The 24,935-nt window shown below is 44.9% G+C and overlaps 1 protein-coding gene across 4 annotated transcripts in view; it reads right to left on the bottom strand.

Annotated features, from left to right (window-relative positions):
• Positions 1 to 19,938, bottom strand: part of ACSS1 (acyl-CoA synthetase short chain family member 1) — a 45,876-nt gene extending 25,938 nt beyond the window's left edge. For 2 of the 4 annotated variants that reach the window (XR_011700078.1, XM_071581950.1), the window contains exons 1-8: positions 19,520 to 19,937; positions 18,663 to 18,759; positions 10,537 to 10,736; positions 8,983 to 9,158; positions 5,444 to 5,596; positions 3,967 to 4,114; positions 3,531 to 3,668; positions 3,303 to 3,395 (exon numbers count right to left, since the gene is read on the bottom strand). Coding sequence is in view for 3 of the 4 variants with exons in the window: in XM_071581950.1 (XP_071438051.1) it covers positions 3,303 to 3,395; positions 3,531 to 3,668; positions 3,967 to 4,114; positions 5,444 to 5,596; positions 8,983 to 9,158; positions 10,537 to 10,736; positions 18,663 to 18,759; positions 19,520 to 19,814 (1,300 nt within the window). In the remaining variant the exon portion in view is untranslated. Of the gene's footprint in view, positions 1 to 3,302; positions 3,396 to 3,530; positions 3,669 to 3,966; positions 4,115 to 5,443; positions 5,597 to 8,982; positions 9,159 to 10,536; positions 10,737 to 18,662; positions 18,760 to 19,519 lie in introns of all 4 variants that reach the window. The other 2 variants (XM_071581951.1, XM_071581953.1) reach the window with 2 other exon arrangements.
• Positions 19,939 to 24,935: the final 4,997 nt, after the last annotated feature.

Genomic DNA, 24,935 nt, shown 5'->3' with positions numbered 1-24,935 from the left:
AGAGATTATAAGTCAGACCTAAAATTTAATAATAGTATTACAATAACAACACTAACACACAAGGGAGATTGCTTTCAACTCACAAAACCCCAGCAGTATAACCCAGTGTCCTGGGGCACAAACCCAAGGGGGGTTTGTTTGCCCTTGTGCTGAGACCCAAGTGGTTCCCCCAAGTCCAGAGCAAAAGGAAAAGAAAAACCTGTTGGTGCAGGCGAGGGCTGTGGTCTGGGCGAGAGTGGTGATCTCCTCCTGTCAAGGTCCTGCTGCTGCTCTGGATCCAACGAGAGGTTCCTGAGGTCTTCTTACCCACCCCTTATGTACCCTCAGGGAGCTCTCAGTCCCTCCCCCTGGGCGGGGACTCACACAATGGGTGATTAACTCTGGGAGCCAAGGGGGTGTTAAGCTGTTGATGGCCCATTAGCAGCTCCGCTCCCTCAGGCTGGGTGTGAAGTGATAATGGCTCCCTGGGCAGCTGCTGCTAATGGCCCATTGACCTTGGGGAATGAATAGAGGGGGTAGAATACACAGCTTTGATCACCCCCACACAGGGTTAGCTGGTCCCTCCTGCTGAACTAGGACACATATCCTACCCATCCTGCAGCCAGCTGTACATAAGGCAGCAGTCACATTCCAAAGGAGCTGTCAGGTAGCAGGGTGCTTTAAAAATTATTTGCATGGTGAAGACCTATTTTCAATTGTTTTAAAAGTACCAGTTTTAGCCACTGACTGATGACAGCTAGCAAGACTTCTAGGCTCTATCCTGCCCTTATGAAGTTGGTCTCCTCAGAGGCAGAGCTGCCAGAGAAATGCCATGAGTCCACATTACCTGTGCCCACACTGTGGACATACTGCAAATCCACCTGAACTTTAGGCAAGGCCAGCATTGTCTGAGCAGAGGATGGGGTGCATTCACAGAAGCCATTGATAAATCCCGTCTGGCAGCAGAATGGAGCATGTGCTGTCTGCCACCACAGATAGATTGGACTGACTACTTTGGGGTTTCAGAAGCACCAGCTCAGCCTAAACTGCTGTAAGACCATGCCAACAACAAAAGCTTTGAGGGCCTGTTCAGAGATGTCTTTCAAAACCAGCTTTTGTTCATGCTGTACTTTTTTATAAAATCAATGACTGCCTTTTCTGCATCATGAAGAACTACACCTAAAACTCAAACACAGCTTTGATTCTGTTTTATTAGTCAATCACAACACAACACTAACGTCTTAACAGTAAGAGCCATAAGAATTTTTCATGTCTCATCTACACACACCACACTATTTAAATTGCTACTAATAATTGCTGTCTCACTCATTTGTTCATTCAAAGACTTTCAAGTGGAATCTTCAAACACCATCTGCTGATCTCTATGCCTACCAGGTTTTATTAGCTGGCAACAGGTTGCTGCTTCAGAGAACAGCATACCATAGAGGACACTGCACAGAGCAACATAATTAACAAGACATATTGACCTTGTATATGATAGGCGACACTGCAGGACCACAAGCAGCATCCATCAAACTGTTTCTGTGATCTCTTTCCACACTACATTTAACTTCAAATGGCATATATAATCTTTCCAAGACTAATTTGGCTTCCTTTTCATTAAAATCATCACCTGTGAAGAAAGATTGATTCTACTTTCTAACAAAACCAGTTTCATGAATATTTATCACTATATTATGCTTCCAGGAGCTGGTAAATGTTTACCTGAAAAACTGTGCCTGGTTCAAGGTAAGACAAAGCACTCTGCACTAACAAACTGTCCAGTGAATATTTTTAACCTCTCACCTGCTTCAAAATTGCAGAAGAAATACAGTCTAATACAAGCCCTGTACTTTGGAGGAAATAGAAGACACAGCAGGCACACTGTTAACACAGCAAACCAAAAAAATGTTACAACTAAAATGGATTCTTCTCTATTATATCAATGTACAGTAACCAACTGCTTCTCCATGGTATTTTCTTTCAGAGCAGCGAGAAAGAAAACACGTTATGAGGAAAAGACCTGGCCAATCATCTTTCCTTCTGCTGAGTGTCTAGGGACCCAGATGATTTAAGAGATCATTAACTGAAGTAGATAATAGTTAACATTGCTCTCTGAATCCTGAGGTGGTTTTTTCAAAACTGAAAATGAAAGAGAGCCTGCAAGTCTGTCTGAATTAAATAGAACTTGGTTGTGTGCCAAAGAAAATTTATCACATTGAGACAGAGAGCCTGCTAGCAGGACTAAGGATGAAATCAGGGGCAGCTTGACTGGAAAGGGAATGAATATTCTGTTCCATGGCAGTTTCAGAGTAGGGATGACTACTTTTCAGCAGAGGCAAAATGCCAGCAGCTGTGCTGCTGTCTCCACGACAAACTGGATCTCACAACTTGAGAAAGACATATTGCAAGACACCTTTAGCAACTCCTGAATGTTGATGCCCTGAAAAGACTGGGTGCTGAGGCAGTAGCCAGGAAGGAGGTGCAGGACTCCTGCAAGCAGAGGACCCCACCTGGCAACACAACCCCTGCTGGCCAGGGAGACCAGGAGGCTCTAACTAGGCTGGGATCAATGACAGCCAGTCTGTCCAGCAGGCTGTAAACAGAAAACAAGCCTTAACAGATGCACACAGCTGGGTCAAGCATGTTTCCAAAACAGAAGCGCATCCTTTTTGAAGCATCAAAGGTTCAGGACCAAAGCAACTACAGCATACCAATTCACTCCTTGGAGAAGGTGCTCCCCAGCAGCCATGCTGACAACCACTGTGCTCAAGCCACCTGATGGGCAGCCAGCAAACCTCCACTCACTCCTTTCCAATCTGCCAAAGCAGTTGCACAAGGTCCTTTTGACTACACAGCTCAGTTTTTTGTCCTCCTCTGACCATTCCCATGAAGGAAAACAAAGTGCATCTAAGTACAGACATGGTACCTTAAATGCCTTTGCATAACATGACAAGACCATCACAAGGTCTGCATAGTTGGATAAATAATTGAGTTTTGCAATTCAAGTTGATTACAGCCAGCTTTGATCAGAAATTCAATCTCTACTTCAGGTTTCTAGCACCAACTCATATTTTCTGGCACTCAGAATACAAAGGAACATTTATAGGGCAAAGGAAAACAAAAAACATTGCTACTGATTTTATATGTTGTTACATTGCTATTATGTTCTAAAACTCCTCAATGACTTTCAAAAGCTGATCAAAATGCCAGAAGGGTTTTTTTGAGACATGTTGGAACAAATTGAAATGCATTAATCCTTCTCTAACCACCAGCAATCTGTCCATGAATAGGGTCCCCTGCTCCCCAAGGATGCCTTTTACCTGTCTGCCACCACGTGTCCACAAGGGTGCAGCGCCCTTCTCCCACCACCTGGTAGAACCACTGCCAAGCTTCCTTGTTGATGGGTTCTCCCACTAGACCAAAACAAGAAAGTGGCCTGAGACTCAAGAGGTTCCAGGCAGTTCCTTCTCCCTTCTGATGCACAATAAGCTGAATGAATGATCTACAAGCAGAATGTCTTTTTCAGATAAAGATTCCATATCCATTACCTGAACCCAAAGTCTTCAAGGAAGATCTGTCATACTTCTTCACCCACTCTTCTCCATAATTCAGCAGCAAGCGTATAGCAGTAGGTGCTGCATAAAACTGATTAATTTTCAACCTTTGTACCACTTCCCAGTAACGACCTGCAAAATCACAAACAGGCTTTTTATTCATATAGCACTGACATCCTGCTACAGATGCTCAGCTGAAAGGTTAACAGCCAAAGCTGAAGCTGTGACTACTGTGAGTACAGAGCGAAAGCAATGATAACTTTTTTTCCCCCCCACTCTGGATGCACAGATGTTTCTCAGTGTTGCAGACACATGTTCCAAAGAAATGGAGATTACCTCTACTGAGCAGGCAGGTTACACTGGATAGGTTTCTAAATCTCTTCTGTTACATTGCCATGTCTAGCCAAACCTTTTTTCACCATTTTCTCACCTGGGTCAGGGTACACTGGAGTGCTTTCAAAGAGGACAGAGGTGGCTCCATTGCAGAGTGGTCCATACACAACATAGCTGTGTCCTGTGATCCAGCCAATGTCAGCCACACAGCCAAAAACATCGCTTTGCTGGTAGTCAAATACATACTGCAAAGATAAATGTAAGGCCATCTGACTTTCTGCTGGTAGGTGCAAAGAGCTTAAATGTAAGGTGCTGGACTCGACATCCAAATGGGAGAAAGAAAGCGCACAGGGCAAGTGGAGCCAACCAAGTAGGACACAGCAACACAAAGATCAGTCCAAGGTGAGGAAGCAAGTCAGAGGAACTAGAAGACTTACTGGCTCCTGACTACTTTTGCAAAAAAACCTCATTATCTTGTCTTGGTTATGGAAAATGCTTCCCACTGTCAAACAAACACCTCTACTGTATCGTGAAGAGGTCCTGATTCATAAGGCAAAGTCAGCATTATAGACTGGAACTAACAGAAAAACCCATTAATGTGTGACAAGAGTGTTACATGTGAGTGTGCAAAGACCACAGAGAACACACAGGTCAGCTGATCCCTCTACCTAGGAAAGCCAGCTCTCACCTAACTTCTCCAAGTGCCTTTTCCTCTCAGGCACTCTGCAGGTGGAGAAAATGCACCAGGGTGGTAAGTTCTGCCTTATGCACTAAGAAAGAGTTGCTTTTGAGATTACTTTGCCACTTAGAAAAGCTGATGTAACAAATGCCCTTGATATGAGAGAAGTCTGACACTTGAACAGTCAAATCTTCTAAAAATTCAACTGTGTCAGCCTAAAGAAAGAACTCCTCCACTTGAATTGCTGTGATTACAAACAGGGTAATATCACTAAAGCCAGATGGAGATCTTTCACCACACTCCCTTCCTCATTTCACTATTATCTTTTAATATGCAGAGCTCAGACCAGAAGCTTCATGAAGCCATGCCTTGACCCTTTTCAAGAGAAGGGAGGTTAAAACATTTTGTCTAGATCACCAAGAAAAGCAGTGCAGAGGTGCAACCACTAGAGTAGATATGCAATTTTGTTCTTCACACAAGTACTATGCAAAGAGGCTGTTTCAAGAGGCTAGATCCTCTCTGGAATAAAAAAGGCCAGCACCTCACCGCAAAATGCTACAGTAATATCCACACTACCAATACCAGTAACATACTTACCAGTATCTCCTCAGCCACAAATTCTGGCCAGCCAACACTGGCACATTTTAAATGCAAAACCAGCACTGCCGTTTCCTTACTTTCATTACTCTAGTTCGAGGTTTGCATAGTATCTTATTCTCCAGGAACAAATCCTGAAGATTAATTACACAGTTTCAGATATTTTTCAGCCTGTTTACACCGAATAAACCAACTGGGCAGCAAATAGAGAACATAGCACTCCTCATCAATCCAAGTCTCTCTCTTTAGCACTGTTGAAAGGTAAGTGAACTTGTTCCAGAGGATGCACCTGAGTTACCTTGTGTGTGAAAGCAGCGTACAGCAGGTATCCAGCCTGAGTGTGAACGATTCCTTTGGGTTTCCCAGTGCTGCCTGAGGTATACAGCATGAAAAGCATATCTTCACTGTCCATGCTCTCTGGAGTGCATACAGAAGCTGCCTTGGTCATCTCCTAAGGAATAAAAAGTAGTAATGCCAGAAAGATATGGAACCAACCATTATGCCCTCTGTAAGCATATCAGCAGTGTCCAGAGACAAGAAGCACCATTGCTGTTGTCCTCTCACAAATGGCCATGGATATATCATGGGTTATATGGGCTCACCTAGTGGAAAAGTTATAGGGGGAGCTCCCTACACTAAGCTGGGTTGTGGACTGGTGGTCAGAAGAGCTCTGGCACAGCAGACATCAGAGGGCTTGATCAGAAGGCTCACAACTTAGGGAGTTTATTCAGATAGGTTAACAGACAGTTCTCAAAGCTCATAGTAGAAGTTAGTTCCTATTACATCAGTAGATCTAGATCTGACTCACTCTCACATCCTAGTAAATCTCTTTCTCACGCAGTAATAACCACACCTTTTAAGCACTCTCATATCCAACATGCCAACACATAATTGGTTAACCAATTCACTTTGTATACACCACAGCCTCTCATTGGTCACAAGCCACCATACATACTCCAAGTAGCTCTGTTCTCTTTAAGGTAGAACTCCAAAACAGCTTTCCTTAAGGGATGCACTTACACTCACCCCCACAATAAGTTCCTGTGGATGCATAGCATCTAACCTTTTCACCAGTACCCCTGCTAGGTGGAAAAGTCAAGAAGAACTGGCCAAATAACATTTCAGAAAAAAAAAAGGTGTGTCGTAGCTACTTACATTTCAAGGCTTTACAAGCTGCTGGTAGAAAACCAAAGTGTGAGCACAAACATGAATCACACTTGACAGCAGCAGCAAGGCTGATGAGGTACTGTTTAGGACCTTCCTTTTCCTTTTAAAAATGCAGTCCTAAACTTAAACTGTGCATCATCTCCCTTCCCTGGCCCCAGCAGTGGATGACTGTCCTGTCCATTTCATCCTCAGATTCTAATTTCTTCTATCCAGGATGAGAATGCTTTACTCTCCTGCCTCTTTCACTCTGTTCATACTCCACATGGTCAGCTGGGTGAGATCCTCTGCTTTCCCCTACAGTCAGAATCACAGGTGGGAAGAATGCAACGTCTTCCTACATCAGAGCAAACTTTTGGTCCAGCAGAGTAACAGAAAATAATGTGCTTTGAAAGAGATACTAGTGGTCACCAAACATTTTAGCAGCAGAGGACTTGTTTACCCAGGCTGTAGATTTTTCTGGATGAGACTGAACTTTTTTCTTATCCATGTACAAACTTGCAATAATCAATGTGTGTTCCAAATGCTCAACATATGGCTGTAAAAAAAACAACCACAGCTGGCTTTTGTCTTTTGAGCCCTGTACTGTCCTAGATGAATGATTCCTGCTAGGGTTATTATGAGGTTCCTTGTAGGAATTTCTGTAAGTACTGTCTTTTTACAAGTATACATTGTAGATACACTGCATTCACAAGCAAACACTACTATCAGCAGGTCCAGTCTGACAAACAAAGTTTAGTAAAATATGAAGAGCTAATGGTCTGGTGTAATTCTGAGCCTCTGAGTTAACAGCACTGCTCCTCATCTCAGGTATTTATTGTGACATTTCAGCACTACCAATTAAGGCTGACTTGTCAGTTTTTGAAACAGAGTCCTCATAATGTTCCATTACAACATCTGCTTAAATTTTGCAGTAAGGCATTGCACAGGAGCTGGAGCACAACTGCTGTAAAGATAAGTAGCAACAGAGTTAACAGAATTAACTGTTTCATTATCATTTTGTTTCAGACCCTACAACTGACAACAGACTGAGCTCAGGTCTTATATCACTAAAGCACTTCAGGCTGCTGGCAGACTAAGGAAAATCATCAAAAATGTCCTTTACAGGGTAACAAGTAAGACAATTTCTGAATAAAACTTGCCTTCTCTGTTTAACTTATCTCATGTGACCAGCACAGACCCTTGAGCAATTATCTTGCCTGCAGATGGATGATTTCCACATATTATTAGAACAAGGAGTTTCTGTCAACTGCAGCTGGTAAATGAATCTACTTCTGATATACACATAAAAATAACAACTGTTTTCTTCACCAGGAAGCACAGGTTCTAAATATTCCCAAGCCATCACTGTCCTCACATTGTGAGGCAATACTGTTCATAAGGCTGTATTAAGCCTCTCTAGGAACTTGATTATTTCTGCACTGCCTTTCAACAGTATCCAATCCAAGTGCACATGCAAACCATAACAGTGCCTGAACACAGTCTAATAAAAACAGCAACAATGGTCTCAGTGTCCTCTGAGTCTCTGGAAACATTCATTCCTTAAATCTAAGCACTGTATGCCAGACTACTAAAATGGAGCAGAATAACACCTGCCCATGCTGAGATAAACCAGACATACATTGAGCTGCTTCACCTTACAATCCTAAGAGACTAAATACAGCCAATCCATTTGAGGATGAAGATTCAGAAGATATAAGGAGCAGAACTCAAGTCCAAAAGGCACAGACAGAGAGAAAGGTTACCCCAGCCAACACTCAGACCTAAAAGAAGTTAATCTGGAGTGCCAGTGAGCGTCTGCAGAGCTAGGTGAAAGCAAGGACATACAGTGACTGCAACAGAGTTGTGAATGTGTATGTATGTGTATATGGCCAAACTTCGCAAACGAAGATTTGGGAAGGGCACTCCCCAGGTGGGGGTGTGCCCTTTGAGCCTGCGCACTGGATTTTTTACAGCGTGCGCAGAACTGGCCCCCACCGTTTCAGTCCCGAGGTCCATCTGCCACAGCCAAGCAAGCTTGGACAGTGACAGTGAAGTCCTCAGGACTGTCACAGCACCGGGTACTAACCGGGGCTGACCCTGCTGAGCATCCGAGATTTGATCTGACGGGATCGGATGGCAGGGAGGCATTGAACTGCCCAGTACGGTCTCCACTGAGACTCGAACTTACGACTTTGTGATCAGGGTCCAGAGTGCTCACCATTACACCACGGGACCGCCCCAACAGAGTTGTACTCATTAACCTACTGGCATACCGTGGCAGCACAGGAAAAACAGCACACCAAAAACCTGCTCCAGAGGCAGCAGAAAGGCCAGACATCCCTGTCAGGCCTGGTATGGCTACACTAGAGTGCCAAGCTGCTTCATAGGCTTTTAAGCTCAGCACACACAACTCAAGGAAAGTATGGAGACTGATCTGCTGTAGGCTACACTAGGAAATGGCAGCCAGGAAAGATGAGACAAAGACCAACGCTAAACAGTGTACATGATCTACACATTCAGGAAGACTGCCACACATGTTCTGAACAACCCTGCATCAGCCCTCTCAGAGATGCCTGTGGTAGCTGGTTGTTGCATTTATTAATTCACTATATTTCTCTCCCCTGGCACAGTAAACATCATATACTTCAAAAAACATCAGGAATACAGGGAAGGTTTACCAACAACACATACCTCCTCAAGGGGAATATCACAGTCACTCATATGGACTTTGTTATCTGTCCTCTGAGCCACAAAGACATGTTTGATGCTTGGACAGTTCTTTACAGCTTCATCCACAGTCGTCTTCAGCTCTAGGATTCGGCCTCCCCTGACTCCCTGGTTGTAGGTGATAACTGCTTTGCATCCAGCTATGAAGAAAAAGAATTAGCAGACATACCAGCCTGCCTTCCAGGCTAGTATGCACACCCTACTTCCATTACTTTTGAGGATGATGTATAGGACAACATGTGTGACAAATTCTCAGAACCACTATCCATCAAAAGCCACCAACAGAGATCATAAGTAGCTGGAAACTCTATAGGTTATCTCGCCCATCTCCCTCACCCCAAGGCAGGGTCCACTCCAGTTAAACCACTTCTGACAACTAAATGCTAAAATGCTCCGATGGCACCTATTCTACCCTCTCCCCACCAGTCCACTCCAATGCCTATCATGAATAGGAGAAAATCTTTCCCAACATCTACCCTAAGTATCTATCACTCACTGCAAATTAAATCTTCCATTCCTGCCTAGCAAAGCTGACATGCAGAACAGCTTCCTCTCAGTTACCTGTATTCCAGTGAATGCTACTGCTTTAGGCTAACAGCTCACGCACCGAAACCCGGGTGGGACTTTCTATGACCTGTGTGAACAAGCACCTTTGCCCCTCTCTCTGAGGCTACATGTAAACATTCATTACAAACTGACATGGACAGCACAAAACTCAGCAGCCTCTTGAAGGTGTTACCCTGCTCTAAGAGACCTGAAACCTTTTGAAACTCATCTGTACTTCCAGGAAGCCACAGCACACAGAAGCACTCTAGCAGAGCACTTCAAATTGCACCACACTGTTACAGAGCTGTGGCTGCAGAGAAATGGCTTCTTACTCCGTCACCTCCACACAAGACGCCAAAAGTAAGAGATAACTAAAACATATATTGCTCTCTATAGATTAACTCTATTAAAAAGAGTTGAAAACCATGAAGATTTCTGTAAGATTTATTCCCTCATGTTAGGCATAATGAAACTGATGTGACTGCTAGGACATGAGCTACTTGCTATTTTGCTCTTCTGTCAGCATTTTTTGCATTACTTTTTACCTAATCACTCAAGTGCTTTGGGCTGAGAACAGCTCTGTCTGCTGGTACAAAGACTCACAGAGCAGGTGCAGGCTGACAACACTTCCAGTACAATACATAAATCACAGGATTACAATAGAGAATGCAGAATTAGTATTGTGCAACAGTATGAAAAAACCACTGCAATTACACTGCAAAAGAATAAATTGGGCCCCATCCCTAAGCTCTGGTTTTCCTTCCAGCTTTATTGCTGGCTGGCAGTAATCCAAAGCACACTGAATCTTAATCAATTCATAAAGTACTTTAAGGCCAGTACTTTACTGCATCTCTCACTAAGGAAAAGGTTTTCCAATGCACTCTGCAGACCAGAGTGAACTGAACACAAAACTGGGATATGTTTTGGAGCACTGTCCCAGAGGAGTCTGTTCCCCAGTCTGCATCTACTTACAGTCCATGATTCTCCCAGCTAAGGACTCCGCGCTGAATCCAGCAAAAACCACAGTATGAACAGCACCAATTCTGGCACAAGCCAGCATGCCTGCCACTGACAAGGGAGACACAGGCATATAGATGGCCACTTTGTCTCCTTTCTGTATCCCATATTTCTTCAGGGTGTTGGCAAGACGGCAAGTCAGATCCAGAAGTTCCCTGCAGCACAGAAGCAATGTTGTCATTTGACTGCACAACCTATTTTATTCAGGGTAAATGAAGAAAATATGAACTTTTCATTGTGTATGAGCGAGGTATCATGATCACCTCTGGACCTCACCTCAGCAGTACTTAAAGAAAGTGGCCTGGGGCATGGTGAGAGTCAGACTGCTCCTGCCATTTTGGAGAGGACAAAAAGGGGCAGAGAGCAGTGCTTGTTGCACAAGGATGAGTGAGAGAGAGCTGCAGAGGCACTGCCTGGATCTTCCAGGCTGTGATGTGGGTAGAGCAGCCAGCAAACCCATAGCTGTCCTGCTTCCTCCGGAAGTCAGTGTCCATTTTGGCCATCCTTGATAACTTTTTTATCCACAAGGCTCAGTCAGAAGCTACTGGGAACACATGTGGGATAAACACAAGGTGAAATGGAAGTGTTCTCCAAACACTGTTTAAGTTGGGCAACTGATGGAAGTGCTCCAAAACTAGTAGATTCTCCTGCAATTGCAAGGATAAACAAGAAAGAAAAGGAGAAGTCCCAAGACACTAGTGTGAGGGGTAGATTTTACAAGACTCTCATCAAAGCTGGATCACTGCAGCCCAACTTCCTCTGTTGTCACTTCACCCTGCCATGCCACAGAGCGCAACAGCCTTGCAGAACAGAAGTACTGCTCTGAATAAAACTGCAGCCACTCTTGTACAGAGAAACTTGGGAACACTGAGAACAGGAACAAAGGCTCTTTTCATGGGGCTCACCACTGCAACAAGCTGACTTAATAGCAAAACCGTTCCTCTAAGGAATGAAAAAGCAGTTTGTGGGCTAGGGCTTGCACATACACTTATTCTGCACAGAGCATAAGTTGATTACAGATACACCTGGGTCCAAGATGCTGTTATGAACTGAACAGCTCTCTATGACTGCAGTGGAAGGGCTTCAGGAATGAGAGATACTGTACGAGGTGAGAAGTGGTCTCATGGTCTCAGAAGAAGGTGACCCTCAGGAAGGGTAGCAGAGCACTTCTTCTGTACCAATCATCAGCTCAGAGGAGGAAACTGGCAGGTCCACCCAAAATGAAAACTGTCCTCTGGGTTCACAGACTCTCTGAGTACTGAGACCCAGAGGAGAGAGATATCTTCTAGTCCCTAGGAAATTCATCTTCAACCTGTCACCTCTGAACTCTCAGGGGGTTGTAAGCTATGTCACCAGGGACCCCTATAACTGTTAACAAACAAATTAGTTTTGGGGGACTGCATTCCATAAGCTCATGTAACCTCTTCTCACAGAACTGACCATAGCTGTGAAAAAGACAAACAAAACCAATTTTCAGCTGGTGGCTAAGTTGCAAATAAAATGAAGAATTGTTTCTCATTCATCAAGAATTGTTTTGATCCTTTTTTTAAACCAGTGCAAGTTGGAAATAGGGAAAGTCCAAGTGCTCTGCTTTGGAAATGTCATATCAAAACTATGGGCTTACAATAACTTGGCATATTACTTCCATAAGATAAAACTCCATCTGCACTGTGAGGGCATGAAGCAACACAGCCATTGAAGACAGATCCAGTGATGGCTGGATGAATACCACTTCCCTCCCATCTTTTAGAAGACAAGGAAAACAAGCCTCAAATCCAAGGCACAGCACTTTATATTATTTATTTAAAGACTATTCCTGTAGTATCAAGTAAATAGTCCATTCCTGGACAGGCACTCAGAAAAGTGGCCAGACATGCTCAAGAGCCTGTTCTCTGGCAGCAGCTGGCAACAGGTGCCATTGCAGAGAGACCACAATCCTGCAGAAAGCAGATACAGAGTGGCTGCACCCCAGACTGAATTTCCCCCTAATCCCTTACAGTTAGAGATCAGCCTTAAATCGAAAGCAAAACATTCAATACCCTTTCCCAAGCCCCTCATGACCATGCATGTTCCTACTGTCTACATAAGTGCACAGTCTATTAGATTTATTATTTTGCTTACTTTTACTGAGTTCATGAACTGAGCAACTCTGCGCAATAATGATTTCCCACCCAATGTTTGGGTTGGTGCCTTGTCCCAAAAGGTCACATTTTCTGGTCTGGAATTTATCTGATGCTGCAATAGAGAAAAATCTCAATGTGGATAAATAATAAAGAGTCAAAACAAAACTAAGCTGCTGCTCAACTGCAGAGCAGAGGAAGAGAAACAAGCACCAGACAGGCAGTTGTGAGAAAGTAAAATAAAAACTACTTACCTGCAATGGAAAATATTCAAACGCTTTCAGAGCTGCAGACTCTTTCTCCTGAGCAAAAATGCCAGAGTATCTCTGGCTAAGGTGTATTTTCTGAGCAACTTCATGTTTCACTTGCTTATTTGGTAACCATGATGGCAGAAGCTCTCATTGTTTTTTATTATTAACTACAATTTAATGTTGGCTTAATGAGAGTGTATGAGCAAGTTAATAGAGAATACAGAGCAGTCTTTACCCATGCATCTATTCACTTTGCCTTCTCCTTTGTAGTCTGAAATGCCAAGATAGGAAGGCCTTGAATGTTCCTTGGTGGTTCAGCACACGGAGGAAAAGGCACAAAGGCAAAGAGGTGAAGCCAAGAACTTCAACAAAGAAATCCACAAGTCCCCAAGCATCAAGTGTGTCTTCTGGCTCCTGAGCAACAACTCATGCTTCCCCTCCAGTTCAAGACAGGGAGTTGACAGAAATGCTGTGTCAGGAATCCTTTCCTTGACTCCTTCAATCCTTCAAACACACTTTGCTATCTAACAGGCAGGCAACTAGTACATGTCAATATTGTTATATATTGCCAGTTCTTAACTCAGGCACATCTTGGGGAGGACTAAGCACCCTGCAGAATTGCTGCCCCACAGAATTGTGTAGCATTTGAGCACAACCACTCAGCCTTCCTGAACTCAAGGCAAGGGAAATCTCTTGCAACCTTTTTCAGGTGAGAAAGTGAAAAATCCATGAGCTGCCTTGAATGGGGAAAGCTGAAGCCTGGGCAAGATTTACTTGAAACTTCAACTTACAAAACCAACACTGAAAAGACAGAAAAGAGTTTGTTGTCAATGGTAAGTACCAACATGGCTTCCAACTGCAGTATTCACAGTGATCTCTAACACAAGTTCAATTATTTCAGCTCAGGTTGAGGAATCCATTAGCGTTCTAAAGGCATAGCTGTCATGTGGCTCATGAAGATATCCAACCGCTTCTCTCTAGCCTACCTAAGACCCTAATTTCTGGTCCTTCAGTTTTCCTCTCCTTACTTTCCATTTTGCAGTTTGAACATCCCCTCAGGCAACAACATTTTCTGCACCAGAGTGAACTCCTTTGTAAATTAAAATCCTTCTGCTGAGACTCAGCTTGCAACACTTTTGAAAAACATGTTAGCTACTGCATACTGCTGTCCACTTCACACAGCTCCCATTGACAATAGCTCTAGGATTTTGCAGTGCTAGGATACACTGGCTCACAAGTGGATTAAGTTTTGAGACCGTGGTAAATCAGGGACCACCAGACAGAACTAATAACCCCATGTTGGACAGGGGCATAACTTTACCTGCTGTCTTTAACATCCCCTGTCTGAACTTTCAAAGGCTGCAATACAACAGCTCCAGCCATCAACTCCACCTGCTTATATAAGGCACAGTTCCTTTTAAAACCTAGGCTCAGACATGTGCTGGGTAGTTCCTCGGCAAGGTTTCAAAGCCCCTGGGCCCTGGCAATATCCACAGAGCAGGACAAAACACTCCCAGCCTGGCTGGACCTTTCTGCCAATAAATTCAGCTCTCATTTCACAGTAGCACAGTCCTGGTACTTAGCCACTGCCTTACCAATGAGTTTTTGGTGGTTTAGCCTCTGGAGAGCCAGACATTTTGAGAACTGACTGGCATGCTCTGTCCTCACTTTGCTGACTGTAGCCACCAAATCCCTGGAAAGTTGTATTCCCTTTTGTCATAAAGCAGTAAAAAATCAAGTCCTCTGCCTTCCCATTCAAACCATAGATAATTTGAAAATTAGTCAAATTTCCACTTTACTGAAATAAAACCCAGAAGGACGAAAAAGCAAGCCGGGCCTGGGAACTTCTTTCCTGAAAGGCCGAGTTCCATCAGCTAGAGAGACAGGACAAAACTCAGCAGTGAAAAAGATCATCACAACTGAGCTTGTAAGGGCAATACTCAACTATTCATGCTAAAATGAAATGTTTCACCTATGGCTTTGTGTATTTTTGCCAGTCAGGAGATGTTTGGATTCTTCTCTTAGCACAGAGCACTTGAACTGTGCTGCACAAACACAACCCATCTTGCTGATAAGTTTGCACAGGGATGTAGGCTGACTCATGGCACAGCCCAGCTGCTCTTTGCCTGCTGCAAGTGAGGCAGTTAGTGCAGCAGCAGAGGCAAATGGAGGCTCTTATTTCTTCCAAGGATAAGCAAGCTGGGATAGCACTTTCCAGTGCAGCTGTGTTTCTTGCCAATGCATGGAGGAGATCCCACTGATGGAGGCTTTCCCCTTCCTTGGGGAGGAGAGATCCTGTTTCAGCCGTTTTCCTGCATAGCCACCTACTTCCTTTGCAGGCTGAGATGGGAACAGGGCCAGCACTCAGCTGTTTTTATGCCCCTAACAACTCTGCAAAGTAGGCAGAGTGCCTGTGTCAAAAGCTGCACCCAGGGCTTATCCATAACAAGAAGCAGCTCAAAGCAGCAGGCTTTGCAAAGTAGATAATGTAAAAAAATGGTGCCATGCACTACTCTGCACGTAAGCCCTGAATAGTCCTCTCCCAACTGAGGTTCGAAGACCTTATCCAAACCTAGTTCATAAAGCAGTGCCCAAATTAAAATCTTTCACTTTCTAGAGTGCTGCTCTAATGCTGCTATCCCATTAACAGCACATTCAGATCCTAATGAGAAGAGCATACCTTCTCTACCACAGACAGGTGCCCAGCAACCCTCTCATTCTCTCTTTACATTGAGGCTGGTGTGCAGAGACTAGCCTGCTACAGAAGGCTCACAGAGGAACTACTCCACCAGCATCCCAGCTTCTGGGCAACTTCTTTCTCTGATATGTTTTCCCTCACAAAATTTCTAGCTCAAATAAAGCACTATTGCAAGAATTTTGCAACATCAAAGGCAGGTAAGTGCCAACACTCCTGCGATAAACCTTATTGTGCCATTTCAAATCTGTAAAAATGCAGCTCAATGATCACATAAAATGTAAGTTTTTTTATTCTCTTCTTGTGTAAATACCCATACAATATGATTGTTCTCAACAATGCTATTCCTAGCTTAATGAGAAAAGAAGAGAACCAAGTGATCTGTTTTACCACATGGTAGGACCAAAGTCTCTTGAGAAACTCAAATGCAGTTACATCTCCTCCAGAGCATCAGGCAGAAACAGGAACATGGCTCTCAAACACAGGCAGAAGTTTGGAAATAGAGGTTGCCAACTTGTCTTTCACTTGGATAGTCTCCTTTCTGGTACTAGTTACTCTATCTTTGTAAGGCTGCACGAAGACGAGTTTAGACATGGGTTACTTATCTTCACGTCACAGCAAGCACAAACCCACAGGCTGAAAACACACTTTCTTCCAAAAGCATTTTAGCATGGCCAGGAAAAAATCCAGTTCTGTTGCTGTTAAGAAAGGCCTTTTGATATCTCCAGAGACCTTGGGAAAATGGTTTGAGTGTCTGGAACAGCTCAGCCCATTTCAAGCAACACAGTCTAAGGGAGAGGCTAGAGTTGCCTTGAATGAGGCTGTGCTGTTTGTTGGGCTGCTTTCCTTATCTGAGCACAGTTGACACCTTTGACCTACCCCCAATTTTCATGCCTGAAGCATAAAGTGAGAGATAAAAGTACATAAACCTGGAAGAAAAACACACCATACATTAACAATTAAAGAGAAAAACCTTTGGTTCCATCAGCTTTTTCATCACCAGAATAGCAAAAGCAAAACTCAAAGTATTTAGCCGAGATACCCAGTTCATTACAACATAGGTACATCATAACATGGCTAAACACCCTGTCAAATAACAATACCAAGATTAAAACCAATGCAGTTCTTCCACAGCTTCATATGAGATAGTGTTTATTTCTGTTCCACACAGCACTAACCTCTCAAAGTTGTTTGTACAGTCACTCCTCCCTCGTGACCAGCTTCCTCACTCCCATGAATAATGTTTTCAGGTGCTTTAATAACTCTGGAGGTGAACCAGACCACCAGAACCTATTCAGATTTAAGGACCTCTAGGAGTCCCAAGAAGCTCCAGAAAACATTCTGTAAAGGTCTGATACCAGGACTTTCTACATCTCCTTTGCTTTCTGATCCATCATATCAAATATCTGACTCCCTGATATTCAGTAGGTCAAACATTTGGCTCCCTAAAACATGCACTGAGAAACATAGATCTGGGAAACCTTTAACTCTCAGTAGATAGACACATGACATAAAAGGCATTTTTGCTGGCAGGACTGTCTCCTAAATGAAGGCACATAGGAAGGAGAAGAGAAATACACTTGGAAACTGCCATATTCTACCAAACCCTACAATCTATAGCAGGAATTACAAGTCAGTGTCACTCAGACCAGCCTCAAGGTTGCTCTAAACTGCACTAAAGATGGGACACAGGAAGCTTAAAATCCTCTCCAGCCAGCAGCCAGTATCATGCTGTTGACCATCAACACAAGATGTTTGCACCAAGACATGTGCTGCTGTGCTGAAACTAAAAGCTGCTCACAGAAATTTTCCCATGAATATCTCTAACAAGCAAAAAGAAAATTGGAAGGTGAGAACATAAGCCTGAAGTAAAAAAACCCCAAGCCTTTCTCTTCTAAAAGCCACCACTTGAAGAAAGTGGAAATCTACAGGATGGCCTGATCAAGGTCATAACTAGATGATGCCAGATCTCAATCTGAAATTTTCAGTACCTGTCACTAACTTACATCCATCTTACCTCTGAACCTGTACAATTTTCCTACTTACAGGGGCTGGGACCAGTTTATCACTTCGTGGGTGTAACCAAAACTGTGTATTCCACTCCCTCTGTGTAATTTCTGATGTTTGCAGCAGCTGTCCATGGCATACCTGACACCTCAGGCTACAAGCTGAGTGTTAAAGAACCTTTTGAGGCATGGGAACATTTCTGTCTTCACACCAGCAACTCAGCTGTGGTAACTCCCCTCCGGGGAGGGGTTGGCACCTTTACACCCAGCCAGCGGGGTCATGTCTGCTAATGGACTGTTAGGTACTGGCACAATAGGCAGTTGCAAGGACCTAGACCATCAAAGATTCCAGAAATATCCCATGACTCACACAGTTAAACCAGCCATTATGAAGCTCACCACCCTGGGCATTCTCATCTGAACCTAAGCATATATAATCTTTGGGTTTTGGGACTTCTGGTACCACATGATGGATCCAGTGGAGAACCAGACCCTCAACAGGACTGAGCTGCCACTCTCAACCATCAGGTTTTCCTTTCCTTTTACTTTGGACTCAGTGGGACCATGTGGCACTCAGCACAGGGGCTCAGCACAGGGTGCTGAGTTATACATCTGGGTTTTGTGGGTTAAAACCAATCTTTTCCTCTGTATCATTTATGTATAGCAATCTTTTCAAGTAAACTGTAACTCTAACTTGTAATCTCACTTGAGTTGTGTTCATTTCTTCTGCCGCTTTACCTTTGAACCAGCATAATAACTATATATAGGAGTCTAAAATCAGGGAACCCTCCCCATGAGGAACCCAAGGGAAGAATATAATTTGTCAGTGGGAACATGGTTTTGCTTTTCAGGAGCTATCTCATCATGACACAATAACCTAGACACAACACTGTGGTTCCATGTTCTTTGTGCTGGAGTACCCTGGAAGAAAGCAGAGTTTCACACAGTTCCAATTTCCTGCTCCCCCACACTGCCAGGCATCATAAAGCATCTTGAGACAGTGCCATACCTGTACGTGACGTGCACTGCAGTGCCAGGCTCATCTCTCTCCCAAATCAAAGCCACTCTGTTTGGAGACTTTTCAACATGTTGATCCAAGCAGTTTACTGTAAAAAAACCAAAGGTTTAAACAAAGCTTGATCATATGCAAGTTCTCTGTAAACTTAACTTGGTCAAGCTAGCAGAAGATGAAACATCAGTTGGGTAGGGTAAAGCTACACAACAAACACTATACTTAATTGGCACAGCTTCTTTAGAGATGGCATCCCCATGAGAGGCCATCACTGATTCAGCTCACCTTGGCTCCACTGGCTAAGCTTAAGCCAGAAACCAACAACCCCATTAAAAGGCTTCACTATTGAGTTGTACCCTAGATGGGACTGTGGCTCACTCCCACTGGGCATGGCCACGGCACGGAAGAGACTTCAAGGCAGATATGGCCAGGAGGAAACTCAAGGGTAGTCAGGACAGTTATGGAAAATTTTACTCTTGCTTCATGTTACAGGGTGAAGTCGGAGGAAAAGAACAAGATCTTCGTTTAAAAGAGAAAACACCCTGCGGGTTCCGCCACAAAAGACTGGGATTCGCACCGTCCCCCACAGTAAAGAAGCAGATCGGAGGGTGGCCGCCGCTAAGGCAGCGCCAGAGCAAGAGGCTTAGCCAGGTTTATTCCGGCTTCGGATTTTCTTCCCGCTTCCAGCATTTCGCAACTCCCCACTGGTTTCCTCCCAGAGCCGCCCGAACGAAATACTCGTTTCCCGCCCCCCTCCCTCGCCCCGCAAAGAGAGGCGCTGCCGAAACCTGGCCCGGGGGTCGCCTCCCGGCCAGCCCGACGGCAGCAGCGGGTGGACGCCAGGGACGCCTTACCCGAGACGTTGAGGCGGCCACCGAGGAACCAGCGGGCTGGGCCGGCGGGCCGGCCGGGCTGGCAGGCCGTGTGGAAAGGGCTGTCCCAGCGCAGCCACCCCCGCGCCACGTCCGCCCAGAACCCGGCGGGGTCGCGGGCCGCCTGCTCCTGCCAGGCCCGGTACCCTCCGTGTGGCAGCGCAGCGGGGGGCCCCGCCTGGCTGCAGCGGCGCCAGGCTGCGACCGAGACCCATCCCAGAGGGTGCAGAGGGCTGAGGGCGCGCAGCACCCGCGCTCGGGCAGCCGCCAGCGTCATGGGCTCAGTACTGCGCCGCCGTCGGGGCCGCACCGCGCCAGGCCCCGAGGAGCCCCGTCCGCGCCCGGCTGGCGAACAGTCCCGGCCCTCCGGGACGGGGAGAGAGAGAGAGAGAGAGAGAGAGAGAGCGTGAGACCGCCTGCGGGGTGGGGCTGCCCCGGCGGGGCGGCCCCGCGATCGCCGCACCCCCAGGCACCCCGCACCACTGAGAGCACAGTGCTCCCAGGGCCACCCTGCACCCGTGTGGGTCCTCGTGCACCACCAAACACACAGGTGTAGCACCCCTGTCCCCTCTTTGCCCAAAATCAGATGACTCTAAGTCGGTATACATCCACTCTTTGCTTGGCAGCCTTGCGAGCACCGTCGTAACCACAACGTGGAGCTACTAGTTTTGGTATCACTTCTGCCTCCGTATTAACTTTTAAGAACCAGATTTAACCAGTACTTCGTGGTGCAAACCCTCAACAATGAGTAGTGAGATTTTACAGCAAGTAACACAGAGCTTATTCTCTGTGCATAGCAGGGACATGCTCTTTGCTGGTTTGAAGAATCTTTTAGGCACTTTGGTGCAGCCTCCCAGCACAGTTTGAAAACTCCTGTTATAGGGCAAGGTCTGGGCATCCTTAAGAAGTGCCAAACTGAGCACCAACTCTACTGATTGAAAGGAATCGACCCGCAGCCAGAATGTAAGCCAAAGTACCTTTATTAACACCAGTGAGTCTCCACCCTTCAAATGCAACTTCGTAGAAGTAAAATTTCGGCCAGCTTACATAGTGAATTTCGCTAAGGGTACCATACATTCCGTGGTTAATTGCCCGGTCGCAAGACATGCTTTAAATTGCATTTTATGACTTCACATTTTTGTGGATTCATGGTTTTACTGATAGAGCACGCCAGTGTCTGTCTTATCTTGCTTAAAATAAGAAAAAAAACCAGCTCTCTTGTTTTTTCTTATCTTTGATCTTTGGATAAGACCAAAGCAAGACCAGATTTCCTGATTACAGCATACCAATTAGCACATCGTGTTTTTCTAAAGGTTTTTGCATCCTGCTAAGTAATCGTCGTGCTAAGCCAGGTCCCATTATATTCCCTAGGTAAGTTACAATATAATGAGCCTGTTTCACTGTTCACTTCCCAGAGTTTGGGTAGACAAAACACCTCACGTTAGATTAAAAACTTGAAGTTACTCTACATGCCATGAAGCTTCTTCTGGCAGTGGTAGAGATAAATAGTGTTTTCTAATTTTTTTTTCTGTTCTAGAAATTTCACCAGATACTTTAGCTTGGTTAATAATACAGAGTTTATCAGGCACTTCTGAACTTTTCAGCTGTGTTTTATACGTAACAAACAGGAATAAATACACTCTTCCTCGTAAAGCTGGCGTTAGTGCATTGCTGCTGTAGTTCGATATTCCTTCCTTGTGTTTTGAATACCTCTTTCAGTTTGCGCAAGCCGTAAATTCCAAGCAGCAGCACGTGTGCCACCTGGTGCCAGACAGGAGCATGGAGAGCACTACAACTTTCACTTGATTTGCTTAAGGATTACTCAAAAGTTTTCTATCAAAGACTTATAGGCAAATCCCACTCCTTTCAGGATCTCAGATTTTCACAAAACAAGCAAATAAGTTGTCAAAAAAATAAAGCATGAATTTAAATTCTTTGGCCTTAAAGCCTAGCTGCTGCATTTGCAGACCTTGAAATCTTCTGGGAATGGTGCCCTTCTCTGCTTTTCTTCCACATAAGTCTGATTATCCTTTTCCATGACCCAGTTTTAATTTGCTCATGATTCACCACAACAACCCCACCCTCAAATTTTGACTGCCTTTATCCTCAAAGAAAGCCATGGCCAGGAGTAACACAACTCAAATACGGCCTAGAAGCCACCTGATTACCCCATTCAGCTAGGTTGCTGAGCAGAACAAACACAACCCCAAATCTCCTTTCTTGCCTCCAAAAGAGATGAGGAGAGGGGAAAAGAGTCCTTGAGATTTTGCAAGGCCTACTTGTCCTAGCTATAGCTTTCTGGCAGTGAAGGCTGGCATCAGGTTGTTGACTTTTTGAGAACCAAGGGGGATTACAACAGTTCTCATTCTTAAGTTTGGAGCTTGAGTATGCCAGTAAAGGCTGGTGTACACAGGTTATACGGTTGGTTCCTGTGCTCATTGTGTCTCAATTCTTAGAGCCCTCCTGGCATTACAGAGTCCAAATGGCAATGGTGGTGTTACCAGCTCTGGAGAAGTCTGCCTCTCTGAAGCAGTTTCCAAAGGCTTGTGGCTGCCAGGGCAGAAGAAGTCTTTCCTTGCTGCAGCAAAGTCCCCAGGCAAAATCTCCCAGACCAGCCAGGCAACCTCACTGGCCTGAAAAAGATTTTAGCAGGTAACAGGCTCAACTGTTGAATAGCTGCAGCTGTTGAACTGTATTAAGGGTCTTCTGTGCTGGTATCATGAACAAAGTCAGTAGCAGTCTGAGTAGGGGGTGAGTTTGGCTGCAGATGTCTGCTGATAGAGCTGTAGCAAAAAAAAAAAATCCAAAACAAAACAAACAGAAAAAGTCCCAACTTTACACATCTTTCTTCTCCTATTCTTAACTGCTTCCAGCAGTTATTTATTTGCCTCATCTTTGATTTCTGTCCACATATACTAGCATTATTCTATTTTTTGTACAAGCCCTAAAAGTGCCAGCACAAAGCTGAGCACAGATATGGATGTTTGCAAGATGGTGGCCTTTGGCTGGAAGCCCTCAGGCACCAGATTTTCATCCCTGCCAGGTTAAAGAGAACCCAGCATCCTAGCAAGCCTGGCTGACTTTTCCACATCTGTCCCTGGTCTGCTGGAGACAGTTTGAAGCATCAGCCTTTAGCTGAAGCTGTCTTGGTTAGAGCTGGGACTACAGGAGGCACGTTGATCCCATCCACAGCCTCCATGCCACAGTAAGTCTCTATGGGCTCATGTTGCACTTTTCCCACAGAACATCTCTTGCACTCTCTGGTGTGATAGTGTGGAGAGCACCAGCCCTGTGCCACTGGGGGAAAAGAGAATTTCAGGGATTTCTGCTTGTGCCCCTCTCTAAGGCACAGCTACCCTTTCTATCAATTTGTCTCTATTTGACAAGAGTTATGTTTCTCAATTGCTCATCCCGCTATTTTTCCCTTAATGACCTAAAAAGAAGAAGGAAGAGGTGGGGAAATCCATGGCTGCCACTTGGTTATCACTGTTGTGGTCCTAACTGTTCTTTGCAATACTCTTCCTACATGGTGTACATAGAGTTGATATCTGACTACATAAAGAAAATCAGGGCCAGTGCAAAAACACCACTCTAGAGCTATGAACACAGAGGTCTGTGTTAGAAATCCTCCCAAGTCACAAGTCACCCAGATTTTAATAAAGTCTTTTGATCATTTTCAGCTACACTTTTGTCTGCAGATAAAATTGGACATGTTCCCAGGTGGCTGTTCCAGAAGGAACATGAACCCGTTCAGCTCAATCTGCATAAGAGCAGGTTCAGAGGGATGTTTAGACCAGGGATGAAATAAAGCTAAAATGCAGTTGTTCAGGTACCCCTTTAACGCAGTGGCAGAGATCAGCATCGACCTTGGGTCCAAAGCAACGAGAACTACAGCACGTTTGAAGGAGCAGAGTACTTGAGCTAGTCTGGGATGTGAACCTTTGCTAGATCTGCTCACATCTGACCACACCTGAAATAAAGGTCTAAACTATGTGAAAAATAGAGATTCACTTCACTTCCATTTATGCATGTGTAATAAACACTCAGTAAGGGACAAGGGAGAAAAACATTACTTAGAAATATCCAGATAACGAAAGTGCTTTTATACAGATGAAAAGAGACTAAAAAAATCTTTAACATTATTGCACCATCTAAAAAACATCTAACTCATGAGACTGCATGTCTCTCTTAAACTGGCTTCAAGGTTTGGATTTGCCATACACAGTATGAACAACACTTAAAAGTGTTAAAAAAGTAGTGAACAAAAATGCTTTTCTTTCCCAAGGATGTTTCAAGATGCACAACATAAATTCATGATAGGACTGGTGGAGACCCAGTGCCCAGCTGAGCACAGAGGCAGATGCAACATGTGGTGCCTCCCAGGACCAAGGCGCAGAACCAGCCCTGTACCAAGGAGAGTGCAGGTACCTCCTATGCAAGGTCAGGCTGCAGTGCATGGCACAGGGCATGGCTGCCACACACAGAGTGGTGCTGCATGGTGCAGGAACACCCTGCAGAGTTGGGCATAGACGTGTCTGGTGCCACTTGAGGCTGTCTGTCCAGAGTCCGTGGACATCATTTCATGCTTGACATCAGAGAACTGATGCCTCAGTGGCACTGCTCAGAGCCCAATAACTAGAGCAGTGTTGACTTCCTTCTCTGGAGACTCCTTGCCACCACTGGGATGGTATGGTGATCAGTAGCAAGAGATCACTGCTTTTTCTGGGTATGCTTCCCTGCCACTGCTTATAGTCTCCATTGTACTTGTCATTTTTCAGGTCAGGCTAACAGCTATCCCATCCTCAAGAGTTTTCTGCTCAAGGCATGATTTCAAACTAAGGGGATTCAGTGCTGTTGCTGATATTGATCAGCCCTGAACTTCTCTCCCCATTGGCTTCTGCATCAGCAGTCTGCACTGGTTTTTGCTATGTGCATTGTTTCAAAAAGTCTTTGTTGATGAATCTCCGCATCACGCTGGCTTCCTCTTTGGCAGTACTTGGGGCTGCCCAACCTGAGGGTGAACTAAAGGCTCCAGCATCAAACCCTTCCATCTCCTCCAGCTTGGTACTGATGTTCAGGGCTGAAGGTTCACATGTGGCAGAGACCCTCTCATGGGCTGTTGCCTGATGGAAAGAACTGAAGAGGTTAGGAAGCCTCCAGTTATCTCTCAGCCTCCACTTCAGTTCATAAACTGACATTTCCTTCTCCTTTCAGTTAAGGTAAGAAAGAGACGCATGCAGCAACATAAATGTGACTGAAAAGAAAAACCACTTTCCAAGGAGAGGAGTAGAGTGACACAGGTCTCTTCACCTCTGGAGATCTTTCAAACAGGCCTGGCTTTCCCCATCCAGGGCCCAGGTGGATGCAGTAGTGCCAGGCAGGTTAAACAAAGAGCTCA

The sequence above is a fragment of the Pithys albifrons genome, chromosome 2 (genome assembly GCF_047495875.1).
Source record: "Pithys albifrons albifrons isolate INPA30051 chromosome 2, PitAlb_v1, whole genome shotgun sequence".
NCBI classification, from domain to species: domain Eukaryota; kingdom Metazoa; phylum Chordata; class Aves; order Passeriformes; family Thamnophilidae; genus Pithys; species Pithys albifrons.
The sequence above is the reverse complement of the archived record's forward strand: the minus strand, read 5'-3'. Positions and strand labels throughout refer to the sequence as shown.